The 16,692-nt window shown below is 37.2% G+C and overlaps 2 protein-coding genes across 3 annotated transcripts in view; one reads left to right on the top strand and one right to left on the bottom strand.

Annotated features, from left to right (window-relative positions):
• Nucleotides 1-12,587, top strand: part of LOC105425170 (G protein-coupled receptor Mth2) — a 15,301-nt gene extending 2,714 nt beyond the window's left edge. For both annotated transcript variants that reach the window (XM_089078885.1, XM_011635802.3), the window contains exons 2-8: nt 5,520-5,629; nt 6,078-6,881; nt 7,552-7,787; nt 9,162-9,334; nt 9,634-9,867; nt 10,270-10,533; nt 10,821-12,587. In XM_089078885.1, the coding sequence (XP_088935011.1) occupies nt 6,786-6,881; nt 7,552-7,787; nt 9,162-9,334; nt 9,634-9,867; nt 10,270-10,533; nt 10,821-11,299 (1,482 nt within the window). In that variant the 5' untranslated portion in view covers nt 5,520-5,629; nt 6,078-6,785 and the 3' untranslated portion in view covers nt 11,300-12,587. The remainder of the gene's footprint in view (nt 1-5,519; nt 5,630-6,077; nt 6,882-7,551; nt 7,788-9,161; nt 9,335-9,633; nt 9,868-10,269; nt 10,534-10,820) is intronic.
• LOC105425169 (inositol polyphosphate 5-phosphatase K) lies at nt 12,575-15,727 on the bottom strand. Its single transcript, XM_011635801.3, has 9 exons — nt 15,352-15,727; nt 15,124-15,246; nt 14,981-15,061; nt 14,728-14,875; nt 14,492-14,667; nt 14,172-14,399; nt 13,913-14,069; nt 13,659-13,836; nt 12,575-13,572 (listed from the first exon to the last, which is right to left on the bottom strand). The coding sequence occupies exons 1-9, from the start codon at nt 15,375-15,377 to the stop codon at nt 13,373-13,375; spliced, it is 1,317 nt and encodes a 438-aa protein (XP_011634103.2). The 5' UTR covers nt 15,378-15,727; the 3' UTR covers nt 12,575-13,372.
• Nucleotides 15,728-16,692: the final 965 nt, after the last annotated feature.

The raw sequence follows: 16,692 nt of genomic DNA on the forward strand, positions 1-16,692 counted from the left end.
TCTGCCAAGAGAAAAAAAAAACCAGACTGTCTCTCTAAAGAAGTCTTTGAAGTCGTGTATCGATCGCAAACGAGCATTAAATTATTATTATTATTATTATTATTATTATTATTATTATTATTACATTTAGAAGTCGATCTTTTCTCTCGAAAGGAGAGAACGGCGCTGATAAACTTCGCCGAAGGCGGATCTGTTTGGAGTTCTTTCTTACGATGCACAATTTTAATATTACGTATGCAAATTACTTCTACGAATTGAGTTATTTAATTAATTATTTACATGCGCAATATTCAGATAAGATCAAAGAACGCGTCCGACTACGACAGCACGCGTTGATAACAGATAAAAACAGAAAGGTGAACGAGAGAGAGAGAGAGAGAGATAGCGCGAAACAAAGTGGAGAAAAGAAAAGAAATTGCTAATGTAAACCACGCGCTGCGAGATATACTTATGCACAAATATACAAATGCGGACAACCTGCTAGCTCTGCGCTTCAATAATTCATCACGGAGTGCATACGAAGGAAAGAAACGGAAAAGTTTTACAAAGTTTCGCCAGAGAGATTCGGTCGACGAGCAAAATAGACTCTCCGTGTGCGCGCGTGTATGTATGGTGCGTGTGTGTGGCCGTGGCGCATTTCATAATAAAAACTTCGACTGTCGCGGCCGCAACGTGTTTCTGCGCGATGTAGACAATTTCGAGATAGGTCTTTTTTTATGTATTTTCAAATATTTTTTCATCAAAAGTGTAATTATCCAAGAGAATTGCTGTTTCAATGAGAAACTCTAGAACCTCGCGGATGTTCATTTGAAATTTTCAGCACTCAGGAAACACCGTTCGTCCGCAGCGAGAAGCTTTCGCTGCGGTTTGCCGTCATTCACGTTCGCGGTTGTTGTGACTTTTTTTTTTTTTTTTTTAACGAAAAGCTCATTAAATGCCTGCCACGTAAATACGCTGCGTTACCGACCGCTTATGAACCTCAGAGTCTGCAAGACACCTTAACAGAGAGCAGTATGGTTCGCGAAGCGAGCTTGAAGCGGATATCAAACAAAGCGGCATTGAGCTCTCCACGTGAATACCAATCTCGTCCGGGTCGCGGATAACACATAAATCCTCGTGACACTTATTTTGTTTTCCTCTTTACTCTTTAACGAGAAAGATTATTTAATATAGGATTATATTATACGAGATAATAAGATTATTATTAGATAAGATTATTATTATTATTATTATTATTATTATTATTATTATTATTATTATTATTATTATTATTATTATCTAAGATTATATAATTTTAAAGAAGAAGACTTACTGTGCAACAATCAGATGCAAAGTGTCAAATTTTGAATTATCAAATTTTAATTTCATAAAAACAGTGGAACTTTCCTTCTTGAATTTCGAAAGATAACTAGTCCGATTGTTTATTTAAAATACAAGATCCTCTATCATTTCGAGAAACTGTAAAATTATTTTATTTAAAAAGTTATTACAAAAATGAAAGTCGGTGCGGTAAGCGCACAGATTAAACTATTTAAAAACAAAAACTTAGTTTATTATAACATAATTAATTCGAACGCATCGATCTTTTTCAAAATCATCATCAGCGATGTTGAGTAATTAAAAAATAGTGATCGCAAATTGCATAATAATAATACCTTCTGTCATACTTCTTAATTATTGGTCAAATAGTTAACACTCTGTCTTGAATATCAGATAAAATGATTATGAATCATTGATTAAAACTAAATTTATATTCTGTAATGACTGAATGAATGGAAGTGATTTGTTTGTATGATTTTTATGTTAAGAAATTCTTGTTTTCAATCTATCTGTCTCACGTAAGGTATATCGTAATCTTCATAATTAATCATATAAGTTATATCTTTCCTATTCATACGGAAGAACATTCTTATGCACTTTAATGAAACTTTAAACTTGTTTAAAATTTCTTCTCTTTTTTTAAATTCAAACAGCTATTGCTATGTCATATCTAAAATAAAACGGCATCTCAAAATCTAAAATCTCGTTCTAACTTCTAAGTCCTGCAACTAAATCTGAAATAATAGAAGACCACAGAGAGCCCATCGAAGTTTCAATTTTTATTTGAAAAACTTATCAAATCTAAAAAAATGTTGAGTTTAAGATTAAGTCTAACGTATAAAAGAACTCTCCTTTGGGAATCTTATAATATGAATATAGATTCCCATCTGTTAGAAATACTTTGTATGGCCAATTGGAATGTTAGTGAAAAGAGGGACAACATCAAAAGAAATTAAAGAGAAATTTTTGTCAAAGGATTTACTTAGATTTATTTAGCATTTTAATTAATTGAAAACTCTACATGGCTTTTAGATTTAAAAATAAAAATTAAAAATTTTATTAAAGATTTTATGTAAATTGTTTTATTTGTTCAGTTCCAATTTTCTTTTTAAATGAAATCTTAAGACTAAAGATTAAATAATTTAAAATATTATAGATATTAAGATGTTAGATATTAGATGTTTGATACAAACGTTACTAGAAAATGTTCACGTTTTTCCAATTTTGTTATCTTTCCTTGATAAAAATTATATAATTCAGTCTAAAGGAAAATTTTTCAGGAAAGTGAACAAAGTGAACTACAAATTGATTTACGATCGAACATTATTTTTTTATGCATACAGATTTTTCCGCGGAAATTTCATTTTACGCAATAGAATTAATAGAATCCTTCTTGTTATATGACGTCGACTTGAGACTTCCTTCCGTGTAAGAAGTCCTGGACATTAATGCAGATTTCCTAGTTGCGCACCTACGCGCCTTTCTCTCTCTGAACATATTATCGAGCTTATGCTTTCTCATCTCTCATTTCGCCAGACACGCATATGCTCGGCTCTTTTCTCTCTCTTCTCCGACTCGCGTTTAGAAAGAGATGGCGCGTTTTACGTCAGACTTTATATTTATAGCTTAGTTCCGGAGCCCGCAGTTTTATCAATCATAATCACATATTCGGAACTTTTCGAAATCGCGCCCAAATACGAATGACGTTATGGTTGACGTTGAAACTTGAAATTAACGTATCTGTAGCATTATGTGAAAAGTAAATTACTGTGTCTGTGACGTCACGACGTATATCTCTACATCTCTAATCTTTGGACTGTAATCCGGACTTAGTCCAGCTAAAGTAAACCCAGAGTCGCCGCCCACGCGAAAGTCGAATTCACTTCCGAACGATGAATCCATCCGTCCGAATTTGGATATTGTGTGTAAATAATTCTTGTCTTAAAAAGAGTCTCGCAAACTCCGAGTCCAGCACAAGTTCCGAGTTCTTCAGATAATAGAAACACGATAACGCTAATCATGAATTTGCATTTAGCGCTATTAATAGTTCATCAGATTACATCTACATCTAGATAGTGATCGTATAAACATATTTTTTTCTTCTTTAATAAGAAAAATACTATTCTCCTAGCTACGTCTTGACGTAAAACGAATAATTTTTAAACACGGGTTTTCTCATTTAAAACAAGACTTGTCTATCTTTTCCTGTCATTTTAATATAATGACAGGAAGAGAGTTTTATCTCGGAACGTCGAGTCTAAACCACGTTTACAAGAATACTGCATAATCGCTTTTTGAAGATCATCCAAATCGGTTAGGTGTGACTTGTTAACGAACCGAAATAGAGACATAGTCTAATTCTATGCCTCACCATAACATCTCCCAACGCCCACGCAGCCTTCGTTTGCACTCCGTTTGTTGCACCCTGCTGCGTATCGTATGTACATAAAGCTCACATGCAAATACGCGGAAAGTCCGACTTGAAACTCGATTAAATGAAATCTTCGAAGAACCGTCACTCAAATCATTTGAAATCTGTATCAATAAGTTCTTTGGAGGCTCGAACTGGTTAAATGACGTGGCTGGAGATTACGTCGCTTTCAATGAATTTCATCAGAATGATTTCTTATAAGATAGTACCGGGATTTTTACTGGATAACTTGAAGTTACTTCCTTCTTATCGAAAAAAAAAAGAAAAAAAACGAAATCAAAATTAGTTCAAAGTAAAGAGTACTTCATCTTTTGCGCACACCGTTGGTTGCGCATAAAAATTTCTAAAATTTTTTAACGATGTATTTACATTGTTCTTAATCTTGATAATGGTATAATGCAATAATGTTGTTATAATACTTGAGTACTCGTGTTATCTTAAAAAATGTGTACGTTGCGTCAGATGGTCGAATGATAAGTCTAGATTTTCTCACAGGAGGCCGGGATATCGATTTGATAGATTCGTCTCTAATTAAGATAAACGATTTTGCCAAATATTGTGACATTCATTTGGGCATTCCTTGTAATTTTTCATTGAAAAGACTCTTAATGAATGTGCGACGCACACGTGTGTGACTCATGTGACGTGTGCTACACGTGACGTTTTCTGCAAACATTGACGTATTTACACTTTATGTGCAATGTTACGAATGCACGTAATTAAGGTAAGTAGACTGTAAAGCGTAATTCATGACGTACGATGCATTTACTTGCGAGCGCAACAGCATTGAATGATAAAAATAGCATTAGATAATTAGAGCTTCGCTATTTTTATCATCTTCCTAAAAAAAGATTTTAACTAAACTCTGACTAACCCATCCGGCGATTGCTGCACAGCATTGTTTGGAGTACAATTTTTCAACTACGCAATTCCCCCTAATCAAATCTTTCAATGAAAAAAATTCCAAATGCCAAAATCTTTCGTGCTAAACGACCAAAAATTAACAATCAAATCGTAGATGGCCTTAATCGGTCGACAGCCGATCTTAGTGTATCGAATAATTTTTCCTCGCTATATTAATATGTAAATTCAAGGCAAATGCTGATATTTGCGCAAAGCGCAAAAATCAACAATTTTATCTGTGTTAATAAGTTATCGAACAAATAAATCGCCGATTAATCAGAGCTTGGAAGCCCACCCTAAGGGATGGTCCTTCCGAGAACGGCGGGTTACGCGATTATTTAGCGAATCAACCAGATCGAACAAATATCTGTCCACGACGATCGATAACGCGGGTGTAAAATACTTTTGGTATATATCACGTCCGCTCATACGTATGTACCAGCTTAACCATCGTCACGTTCGTCGGAGTGCGTGCATCACGCTCTTTCTCTCTCTCTCTCTCTCTTTCTCTCTCCCCTCTATCCCTCCTTCGATAAAAGCATCAGCGGATTGAGGTATTCAGCCAGTCAGTTCTCGGACGCCGATCGGTGAATCGTGTGCCACGTGACACCTCTTGATCGCCGGGCACGCTGTCGGTCTCTGATAATTATCACAATTAAAAGGATCTCACGTCACTGATAGAGGAAAGGAAAACAATCTCGCGGAAAACGCTCGCGAATACGAGGAACTAAACTCGGTTGACTAAATAGGAAATCTTGCGGAAAGATCGAGCCCACGACTTATCGTGAGACTTATCGCACTTTGACTGGGAAAAATACGATTTGGTGGAGATTAAACGATTAAACGCGTATCTACGTGTGCGTAGATTTTCGACAATCGATCATCTGTTATACACGGTGTTCGGTAATTCATTGAGAGAGCTGATGCACGTGGGCGCTATTTTTGACAGGATCAAGGAATTTTCAACGATCACACGTAAGTTCGCCTCTTCTCGGTTCGCTCGCGGAGACGTCAATTTCGAAGGCCTTGGAACGGGAGAAAAAAAATAATAGGATGAGTCAATGAGCGGAAACTTACTGCAGGATTTACGATAAGGTTCGCCGCTCGCCGTGCTTTACAATCCGCTTCTTGGATGACGAAGTAGCGGGAGTTGCAGGTCAATGACATTCGCCATCGGGCGGCTGCTTGTCATCTTGATATGATATGACATTTTTTTCCCGATTCTCTCGAAAGTGACGTCTCCGTCGTGCCGGGTAGATTGCCTTAATCCGGTTCGGCCCTCCGAAATAGCTGCGCAAATGAGCGGGGATCTCGAGGTCGTTTCTTCAAAAGTCTCGACTCGAGTCTCGCCCGAGCGACGTTACTTCAGCGAAATCGAACCGACGTGCCGACTGTAACGATAACATCTTCACGTTGACAACAGGTCTCAGGTATTTTTGGACCACGCAGGATCCAGCAGGGATTTCCAGATGACTTAATGCTCACACCGAACATATCGAATGTGATTGATGACACGTGCATTCACGCTGGAGAGATCATTGAAAAAGTTTTATGTGTGAGAGCGCGAGATAACGAACGAGAAGTAGTAGGTGGTCGTTGGAGAATCAATCGATAATACCTCGTTAATCTCAAGTTTATGATTCTCGAGAACTGCGGATTTACCTGACTGACTAACTCAGCCAACTGACTAAGGGGAAAAGGAGAGAGCGAGAGAGAAAGCTGACTGAAATCTTGAATTAAATCTGGCACCAGTCAGGCAAATAACGCCCGCATTACACGGAAGACTTATCGGCCAGTGCAAGCAGGGTGTGACGAGATAAATGTGCAAGATCTAGTAACGATAACGAGTGACGAAAGAGGAGCGAAAGCCGTCTGTCTCGTCTGAATACCGCCGGGACGAGCGTTGCCTGGAGTAATCGCCTCGTATTGCATCCGGAGCAAGGCCGTGCTGTTTCCACTTCACACAAAGTTCAACAATTGAAAAATCCAAAGTTCGATTATGTTCAACGCGAAGTGCTCGACGCGTATATTAATTTAGAGGTTGACGCAATCTAAATCCCGATCGCGAGATTCGAACACACATTCTCGATCGACTCGATAGACTCCTGATAAGACGCAACTACCGTCCAGGATGCGGTTCGCCGACGTCTGTGTCATTTTCGTGTGCTTATCGGCGCCAATTGCGCGCGCGAGTGACGTGATACCCACCATACATCCTATCCCATTGGTAAGTACATCTTCGACATTTATGATTCCCGCCGAGCTTAAGTCGTGTATTTATTTGTCTGAGATTCACGTATTTTAGCAATCTCTCTCGCGGAGTTATATTTAGACCGAGTAACCGCTATTGATGCTGTTCAGTTTCTTGATACTGTCCAGATAACCATCAGTTGTAAAAGTTTTATGCAGATATCTGAACTTTCCTGATCTGCGAGATTGCAAATAAAAAAAAATCAAGAGATGAGACTGAACAAAACAAAAAGTCCAAAAGATGACTTTTATACGAACGCGTCTCGATGCGAATCGATATAAACGCTATAGATTATTCGAAGACTCGTTAATTTATTAATTTATAGATCGTGACGCGTTCAATGGTGTTTACTCAACAGTCTACGCTCGTTTGTAATAGGATTGTTTAAAGAAAGAAAATCATAAGAAAATCTCGAATGCCCTTTGCCCGATTTCAAATTTCTGTCTGTAAATCTCTCAAGTCAGTTTCTACAAGCGACAAGTTTTACAATACCAACACAATTTGTGTCATCATTTACATCATTATCTTCCCATTTGCACTCGCTACGCGTCTCGAGTGTCTCTTCCTCGAATTTTGGAATCGAAATACTCGTTATCTCAACAATACCAGCAATATCGTAAAACACGTTTAATATTTTTGTTTTTAGCAAAATGAGACGTCAGTCCCGGAGGAATATCAGCATCTACCGTTAGCAGCGAAATGTTGTCCCGTAAACGAGATCCTCATAAAAGACGCGGCCAATAATAGCATTTGCGCCCCTGCAAAAGACTCATCGATGCACTTTTCACCTCTCTTCAGCGACTTCAATCGCACCGGTGTGCTGATACCTGGCGACGAGATTAAGACATTCGTCGCTGTTGTGGGAAGTCCCTGCGATCAAAAGTACGTATCAGGAAAATGCACAGAAGGATCTGCAAAGATTGAGTCGGATCTGTCGAAAGAGCCATGTTACAAATCATCTTACCGAAGATCATCCGTTACATAATATAAAAATGTATAAACCTCGTATTATCGATATCCTTATCAATAAATCGGTACGCCAGTTGGCCATATATTCTACGATAAGACTTCGTTTTCGTGGTCGTAATAAAATAATCAGCCTGTCAACTCGAATACCGAATACCATTCGAATCATGAAAATTACAAGGTGAATTTATCCATAATGCCTCTTTTGATCGAATAAAGTATAATCGACGTTACATACTGATAACTGTACTCTCGACATTGCGTTCCATAGATTCTTATGACACATCGAAGAAGCAATTGCATATCTTATTGAAAGTAATTTACAAACTGTTAGCATCCACTCATTGCCAGTCCCATACGGCAGATAGCGTATCACCAGTACGTAATTTTTTTCTTTTTTAATAAAAAGGAATTATATCGTACCATAATAATTGAGAATGAAAACGCAAAGCGATGTTTAATCTCATCAGATATATAGCACAGTGATAGAAAACAAAACATCGCTATTATTAATAAATTTTGATAATATTGATAAAAGACATATATACAAATGGATAAAATGTAATAGTTTTATAAATATATTTGAATGATAAAGATTCCAAGCATGATCTGCGCATTTAAACGAATTTAAACACCAGATGAATTTTGAGAAACTTTTTTCCGGTAAATCTAAAATATTTTTGAGAAGATAGGGTACTTAAATATAGAAAAGCTAGCGAAATAAAAGCGTATATTCTAAAAATATACGCTTTTATATTTTCTTAAAAAGCCGACATTATTTTTCTAAATAATAAATAGATATAATTTTTAATGAGTTTTTTGCAGATAAAATTATGTTTATTAAATTTATGTTATTTTTCTCTCATAAGATTGATAAGATGAAATATTTGTCATATTCTTGTAACATGGTTCAGTCGATCTAGGCTTGAGTAGCTTTATTCATCAATTTCTGTTAGACATACTGGATATATAGATCCGACATTGAGGAGTGACGTTCGCTATTATATTTGATAAATAATACTTTATTCTGTTCTTCTTCAAAATGCAATATTATCACTATTTCCGTGGTAATTGAACAGAAATTATTTCCCAGTACACCAGCAAAACTCGTTTCTCATGGACGATTAATTACAGAAACATGTTTCTCGGAAAGACGTCTCTCCTCTCGTGGTGTGTGTATCCTGGTGCGGGATACAGTGTTCAAAGTAAAACTCGACTCAAGCACCTTTCTTAAGTCGACGCTCCAAGTTTGCATGTACTCGCGCACGTATTTAACGAAGGAATTTTCAGGTACATGCTGCATCCGGAGAAAACCAGCGAGGATGAATATTACTTATTGATGAATGGTTCTATCTATGCGCCGCGAATCGATCGTACACCGCTTATGCTGATGCCCGGTAAGAACTATTGCATGGAAGTTGTGCCTGATCTGGGACTTCGAGTACTCGTCTGTTTCCCCGAAGGTTTGTACCGAAACAATCGAGATCGAGGAAGAAAATCCTCCCGAATGTTCTTTATCTTTGATCCATATCTTATTTAGTTCGCATGTTTTGTACGACGATATTCGATCTTTGTTGATAATCTTCTTGGATTCCTCTGTAGAGTTTTAATCTATAGAGAAAATAACTATTATTCGTATAGCGGATTATTTAATAGAAAGTACATTATATGCGAGCGGAAGATCGAATAATTTATTAACTGCACAATTTTTTTTTTTAATTTTCTTGTACTTATAATCCTTAATGGAATGTAACGATTACAGTTACTGCCAACAAGACTGCAGATGCGCGGGTGACCATTTACGCCTGCGGGCTCTTGATCTCAGTTCCTTTCCTGATTCTTACTATTGCGGCTTATGTGATAACGCCGAGGTTGAGGGACATGCACGGGAAAGCCCTTTGCCACTATTGCGGCTGTTTGGCGCTAGCCTTCACCACTTTGGCCATTACGCAACTCGTGAGCACGTATTTGCCGCCTCAAGTCTGCGTTAGCATAGGTAAGATAATTAATCATCAACGAGACATATACATTATGTCACCATTGCATAAAAGTACATAAAATAATAAAAGATTTTTTTATCGTAAATTATGATTATTGATTAATTTTTTTACTATTGCCTACACGCCGTTTAAATATTTAATCGAATTAACTTCTCGATTGAGTTTGTAACAAAAACATCATTATAGATATTTGAAGATAAACAAATTGAAATTAATGATTTTTCATGATAGTAGACAATGTAATAGACAGTCTGAATATCGGACTTTGGACTATCATTTTTATTGAGCGATATAATTTCATTTCGACGTCGGGTAGTACGGTAGTTTACTTTAAAAAGTATGACGACATTGTAAGTGACAGACAGATTAAGAGAGACTTAATCCGGTGTCGTTTTCAGCATTCGTCATCCAGTTCTCGTTCGTGGCCTGTTTCTTTTGGCTGAACGTGATGTGCATCGAGACATGGTTGCTGGTATGCCACCACGTGAACCAGCGCTCATATAGAAGGATCGAGCCTGAAACGTTATTCTTCTACTACTCGATATGGGCTTGGGGTCCGTCGGCCGTCCTCATTCTCATCTCGATGGCGATGGATCTCAGTCCCACGATACCCATGACCTACGTCAAGCCCAGTTTCGGTAGCGATAGCTGTTGGTTCAAGTGTGAGTTTCGATCCATATATATATATAAAACACCCGTAATCGTACGTCCCATCGCCGTCACCGAAAATGCATCATCAATGTCGCACTTCAAAGAAACCTCATTTTTCCAGTGTCATAAAATAGACATGTGAGATTCGAAGTCGTGATTATCTCGATGAAGGATTTTAACAATTTTTATTATCATCAACGAAAAATCATAGAAATTCAAATTTTCTGTCTTTCTGTTTTGCTTAACATTTTCGTGAGATATCTATGAAAACGTTAATTATATTACGCTCCTTTTACAGCCGACGCGGAAGCCATGCCATATTTCTACGTACCTATCGGTCTCCTCCTGTTGGCGAATATGGTCCTGTTCATAATCACTGCCGTCAGGATCAGCAGGTATCAGCAAGAACTCGCGCTAAGATGCTTAGCCAGGAATCAGCATTCCGATCGGGAAGATCAAAGGCTCTTCCGTAGGCTCCAGCGGACTTTCTTCGTTTGCCTAGTGCTCTTTTTCCTTATGGGTCTCAACTGGACAATGGAACTTATCTCTTGGTGGGCTGGCGGCGATCCTCTCGACTGGTCGGCGTTCGATTTGGTGAACGCGCTTCAAGGGGTCCTCATCTTCGGTCTGTTTGTCCTGCGAAGACCCATTAGAGATTTCGTCTGGCATCGAGTACAAAAGATACGGGGAATCGATGCCACGGAACCAGTCGGAAGCATGGACTTGGCGTTACTACCCGTGATAAACGGCGATTGCCAAGATTCCTTGCCCAGATAGATCGTCGTTCAATAATTCTCAAAGTTCTCAGAAAGGAAGAGATCGATCTTTTCCTAGACACGAGAGGACGATTAACGCAGGTGGCTGGCTGAAGTGATATCGGCCGTGAATTTTAAGCGATCGATAAACCGATAAACCGATGGAGCCAGCGGAAGAAAGAAACCGGGATACACGACGATGATAAAAGTTATTTTAACCTCGTCGATATAGAACAACGGAACGGAGCGGCCTTCTTGATCAGCAACGTTCAAAGAGACGTGAAATATCGCTGTGATATGATTTCGTTTACAAACTACCCGAGAGATCCACCTAAGCTAGTTGCACGTAATTAATCCCCGAGGGATTTAACGCGCTGAGCTTTCGCCCAAAGGAGATTATTTCTATTTAATTGCATCACAATCGTTAAAAGTAATAGTTCTAGTCCTTTCTGTAATATATCTATAATTGGAAACATATCATGCGCGCGGAGTGTTTTGATTTCGAGCAAAATACTACATCCGCGTTTCCGCAGAGAAAATGTACAACGTGCGTTTCTGCGCGCGTTGAATCGCAATGAAAATGAAGTTTTCCTGCAAGGTAATGTGTTACATAAACACATTGCTCATTCATCCTTCTGAAATATAGTGCATGCTGCGTGACGTACATTTTTGCACTTATACAGTGCAATTATACAATCCTGAAAACATAAGTAATAAATGGACCTCAAATTAAGGATCTCAAGCGATAAAAATACAATCGGTAATTGTATGCAAGTGTGAGAATCGGTGTTCAAGAGCGTGAAGAGCGATTACGTATTAGTAATAACAATGCATCATAGTTCGCAATATTACGACGATACTTGCATGTAATTCTTCAATTCATGCAAGTCGATATTCACATTGATAATCATTTATCTTATACTTACGCATCGCTTAATGTCGGATAGTACAACGTGCTACGATACAATATTATGCAAAATCCTTCATTCCATATTTATGGAAATTGCGATATGACGTTACATTAGCGACATATTACAAATTGCGCATAAAAAAAAATACGGGATAGAATAGAATTCAATTGAAAATCAGAATACATGCACGTTTGTTACACGCAATTTTAACCATAATGCCATTATCACATCGGTTCGGAGAACAGGTTTTACATGATATTGTTATCGTACCATGTTGTTGCATATTCCATGCATAATTAGCACATTATTTATTATTGTGACAGGTATTAATTTATTGAATAACTCATAAATAATAAAAAACAATGAGATAAATGAGTCAAAATAAATAAAAAATACTAATATCCTTTATTCTTGCATTCCCTTTAAAACCATAAGTTTGCGCGTACATAGTATATATTTTGTTCGTTTCATTTGTTCTGATGGCGCTATATATATATATATATATATATATATATATATATATATATATGAAACACACACAGTGTGTATAAACTTATACAATATAAGTGCACCTTGCCAGAATTCAAATTTTTTGCTAAAAATTATGCTAAGGAGATGGTAATGATATGCAACGTGAGCGCACTCGTACGAAATTCATTAACGCTTGGAAGGCAGGAAAAAAATAATTATATTCTATTTTATTTAATAATTATATTCTATTCTATTTTAATAACAATAGGCGTTAATGACTCGAGGAAGATCTCGCGTGCAGAAAAACGTGACAGTGCACTCACTTCAAGCTCTAAAATGGACGAATGATACGTCACAATGCACTCTAAGCGGCAGTCCGAGAGTGCGAAAACCAGGTACCAAAAGTAACGTTTAAATCCTACGTACAAAGCATCATTTCGTCATACTTCTAATTTATAAATTTACCACACCATACCAAAAGCACCCTCTAATTAAAGGCCATATTTTTTGATTCGCTTAACTTTCCTATCTAATGCAACTTAGAATAGCGAATCTATTTTATATTCTTGAAACATTATCACAATTTTCAAAAAATATTGCGAGGTAAGATAATAAAAAAATTGAATAAAAAAAATATTTTTGTTCATCTAAAGAAACACAATGCTCGATATTTGATTTTTTGCGGACAAATATTTTTAAGTGCTATAAAAAATTTATGTGGACGATGACACGCATTGTTCAATTGCTCTACGAGGACCTGCGAATTCTGGACTCACGCCCAAAATCTCCATAAGATCTCCTCGTTGAGCTACATACACCAAGCAATACATTTCCGATAGACGAAGCGCCGAATCATTGTAGGATATTCGTTCCGTGTTTGCGTGAGATTCGTCAGAAACTGATGTCAGTTTATCTAAAAATTAAATAATTATTAAAAGACCTTTGAATAGTAACAATGACAAAATAAATAATGTCATAATAATGGAACAAAAAACTTACTGCGGCTAACATATTCATAAATGATATAATCATCTAAACTGGAGAATTCATTAGAAAAGAGACCTATCCAATCGCTATTATTTGGCATGAAATCTCTTTGCAGTTTGTAGGATATAAAATTTTCCTCTACAGTGCAATCCTGAAATTCCACGATGCGATCTTTTACATTAGGTCTGACCTAAAGAAGATTTTGTTTTACATGTGGCTTAATAAAAAGAGTATATACAACAGAGATAACAAGATTGTATTTTTACCACGATATCGAACTCTCCAGTTACAGGTTTATGATCTGAGACACTGTAACTAGGATGACTCTCGTAAGTATGCTGCTCAACATGAATTTCTATATCGTCATATATATCCGCTGCATTTACTTTGTACAAAATCCTGTCAGTCCAAGACGGTCTACGCCTGCGTAAATAAATAAATTGTAGCATATATCAAAATGCTATTTATTTTAAACAGAATATAAATTTGTCTTAATTGATATACTTTTAGATTTGTATAATTTACTTGAGATCAAATTCCTGGGATTCAAATTCGTATTTGTAAGTAGGCGGAAATGTGATGCTACTTTCATTTAGTTCGGCAAAAGCTTGTTGCTCCTTCATCACTAGTTTTAGCTGATCCTTTTCGAGCAATTTCTTTAATTGCTTTTTCTTCACTAGTAAGTCTATATCAACGGCAGTTAAATCTTCTCCGTTGAGTCGAAAGTTTAAGTCACCAATCCAAAATATATAACTAATGAGAAGTAAATACATTACTAACATTACTAAGAACATAATTAATTCTATTTAAACAATTTAAAACTTTAAGTATAAAAATGTACGTACTCGTGATATAATATTCTCGATGTACATGGAGCAGTGAATGTATGATCTGTCACAATGGTATTATAATCTGATATTCTATCGGCTAATAAGTGGTCATGGGGAGTTAAATGTGTATTCACTACACAGACACTAACCCCATAAGCGTTCATTCTTATGCTCACTGCACCTTTGTTTCCCTAAAAACAGACAATGCAATTAGCAGAACATAAATTGCTGTTATCATATTGTCTTCTTACCCACATGCCACCAAACCCTGTCTTGGTATATTGAGCTTCTATTAATCTTAAACATGTTAAATGCTTCCTCAGACAGAAAGCATTCAAAACAAGGCCTTGCATCCGCTGCGAACGTATTTTTACATAATCATATTTCTTCAGCACATCCCTACAAATGTGTCAACATTGAGCTGTTTTAGATAAATGTACATACGTCGAATGACAATCACACATAAGCTTCGTAAGCTTCGTTGTATTTTATTAATAAAATTACCTGAAGGCTTTAGTCCAGGGATCCTCAAACAGTATAAAGTCTAATACTATATTCTGCGGTTGTGATTTAACTTCCTGTAAACTAAAAGAATACTTGCTTTGTCAGAATCAAATCGAACATGTCAAGAGGCGTTCTGAACATACCCGACGAAGTATAAATCCGGCCACAACTTTGATTCGTCGCAAGGTGTAATGCCCAGGAGCTGGTGAAGATCCTGCCTGGGATCCGGGAACTTCGTGGCCACATTGTACGTGACGAAGTAAATTCTACGTGGCGTGAAAAGAAAACACATTAAAAAAGAGATCGTCATCTCTAGCACATAACCTATGACGCAGTGTACAAGTGCAGAGGTCAAAAGTCTTCCGACTTACCTGAGACGTTCCACTGGATGCGCCATTTCCGGAGCCGTCGACGCGAGGAATGAGGTTTCACGAGGAATTTATGTAGGTTCGCGAAGGGGAAACGGATTCACGTCGCGGTCACTCCGCGCAGCGCCGTTGGACAGCTCATCGTTCGTTTAGGTTATGAAATTACGCGCACCGCGTACTCGTCCTTCGTGCGTACTTTCACCCGCGGCTATGTCGGCCGCGAGGGAACCGGCGTACCGCCAGCGAGACTAGTCGCGTTTGCGGTCGCGAACAACATCTGTTCGCGTGCGATTCGGCACGACGATGCGACGTCTACGGAACCATATTGTTGACAATGACAAGCGCGGAGGGATGACAAAGCTCCCCCTTTTCGCCGCTCCTTACCGCAGCGGCTCCCCACCACGGCCGTCGATGCCACGTGACATCTGTTATTACGCGACTGCGGTTTGCTGCAATTGAAGGTTGTAGATCGCAGCTGCAGCCGTAGGCTGCACGCACGCTGTCTCGATCGATTTGCGATCAAGCGCGACGCACGATCCACGATTTTCCTCGTCATCGTCGCGATCTCTGATCCCCTTGCCGTGAAAAGGTAGGACACCCGGTTAGCATCGCGTCAGCTGATAATAACATCCTCTCGCGAATCCAGGGTGAATGATCTTCGTTCGAGTGATTAACTTAATCGACGATAATTCGTCGAGTAATAAAACCTCTTTCTTTCAATACGAATTAGCTTATTAACTTAGCTTTTTGTCTTTTGACACACGTGAAAGGAAAGCTCGAGGATGACAAATTATATATTAGAACTTTTGTTGCGAGCATAATGTAAGTTAAAATGATTAATTTATTGATAATTAATGATTACGAATAAAAATTTAATTATGCCGATTAATAAAAATTCTTAATTGTTATGAAATTAAGAAGTTAGTGTTAATTATCAATTATTAATTATTAATTTTTCATCAAAGCGTAGATTAAATTTATTGTTCTTTTTTTAATCGGTTATATGTTACGTAAAATGGAAAATTAAATACCTTTAAATTAGTCAATCAGATATTAAATCTATACATCTAATCTATATTTAAAAAAAAAAGGAATTGATATTTTAACGGCATATTCTCTATTAATAATTCGTCAAAGTTATAGATATAATTTTTATCTAAAATGTAATTAAAAATTAACAATAAACAGTTAATTATTATCTTTTTGAGATCGGCGATTTGATTAATATCGATAGTCAATTAAATTAAATATGATCATATATTAAATTTCAGTCTCATTACTTTAACTTCAATTAACAAAGAAGAATTAATCAATTAATTACGTAATACTAAACTTTGATTAATT

The sequence above is a fragment of the Pogonomyrmex barbatus genome, unplaced genomic scaffold, assembly GCF_055798465.1.
Source record: "Pogonomyrmex barbatus isolate J1 unplaced genomic scaffold, ASM5579846v1 scaffold1, whole genome shotgun sequence".
Lineage (NCBI taxonomy): Eukaryota > Metazoa > Arthropoda > Insecta > Hymenoptera > Formicidae > Pogonomyrmex > Pogonomyrmex barbatus.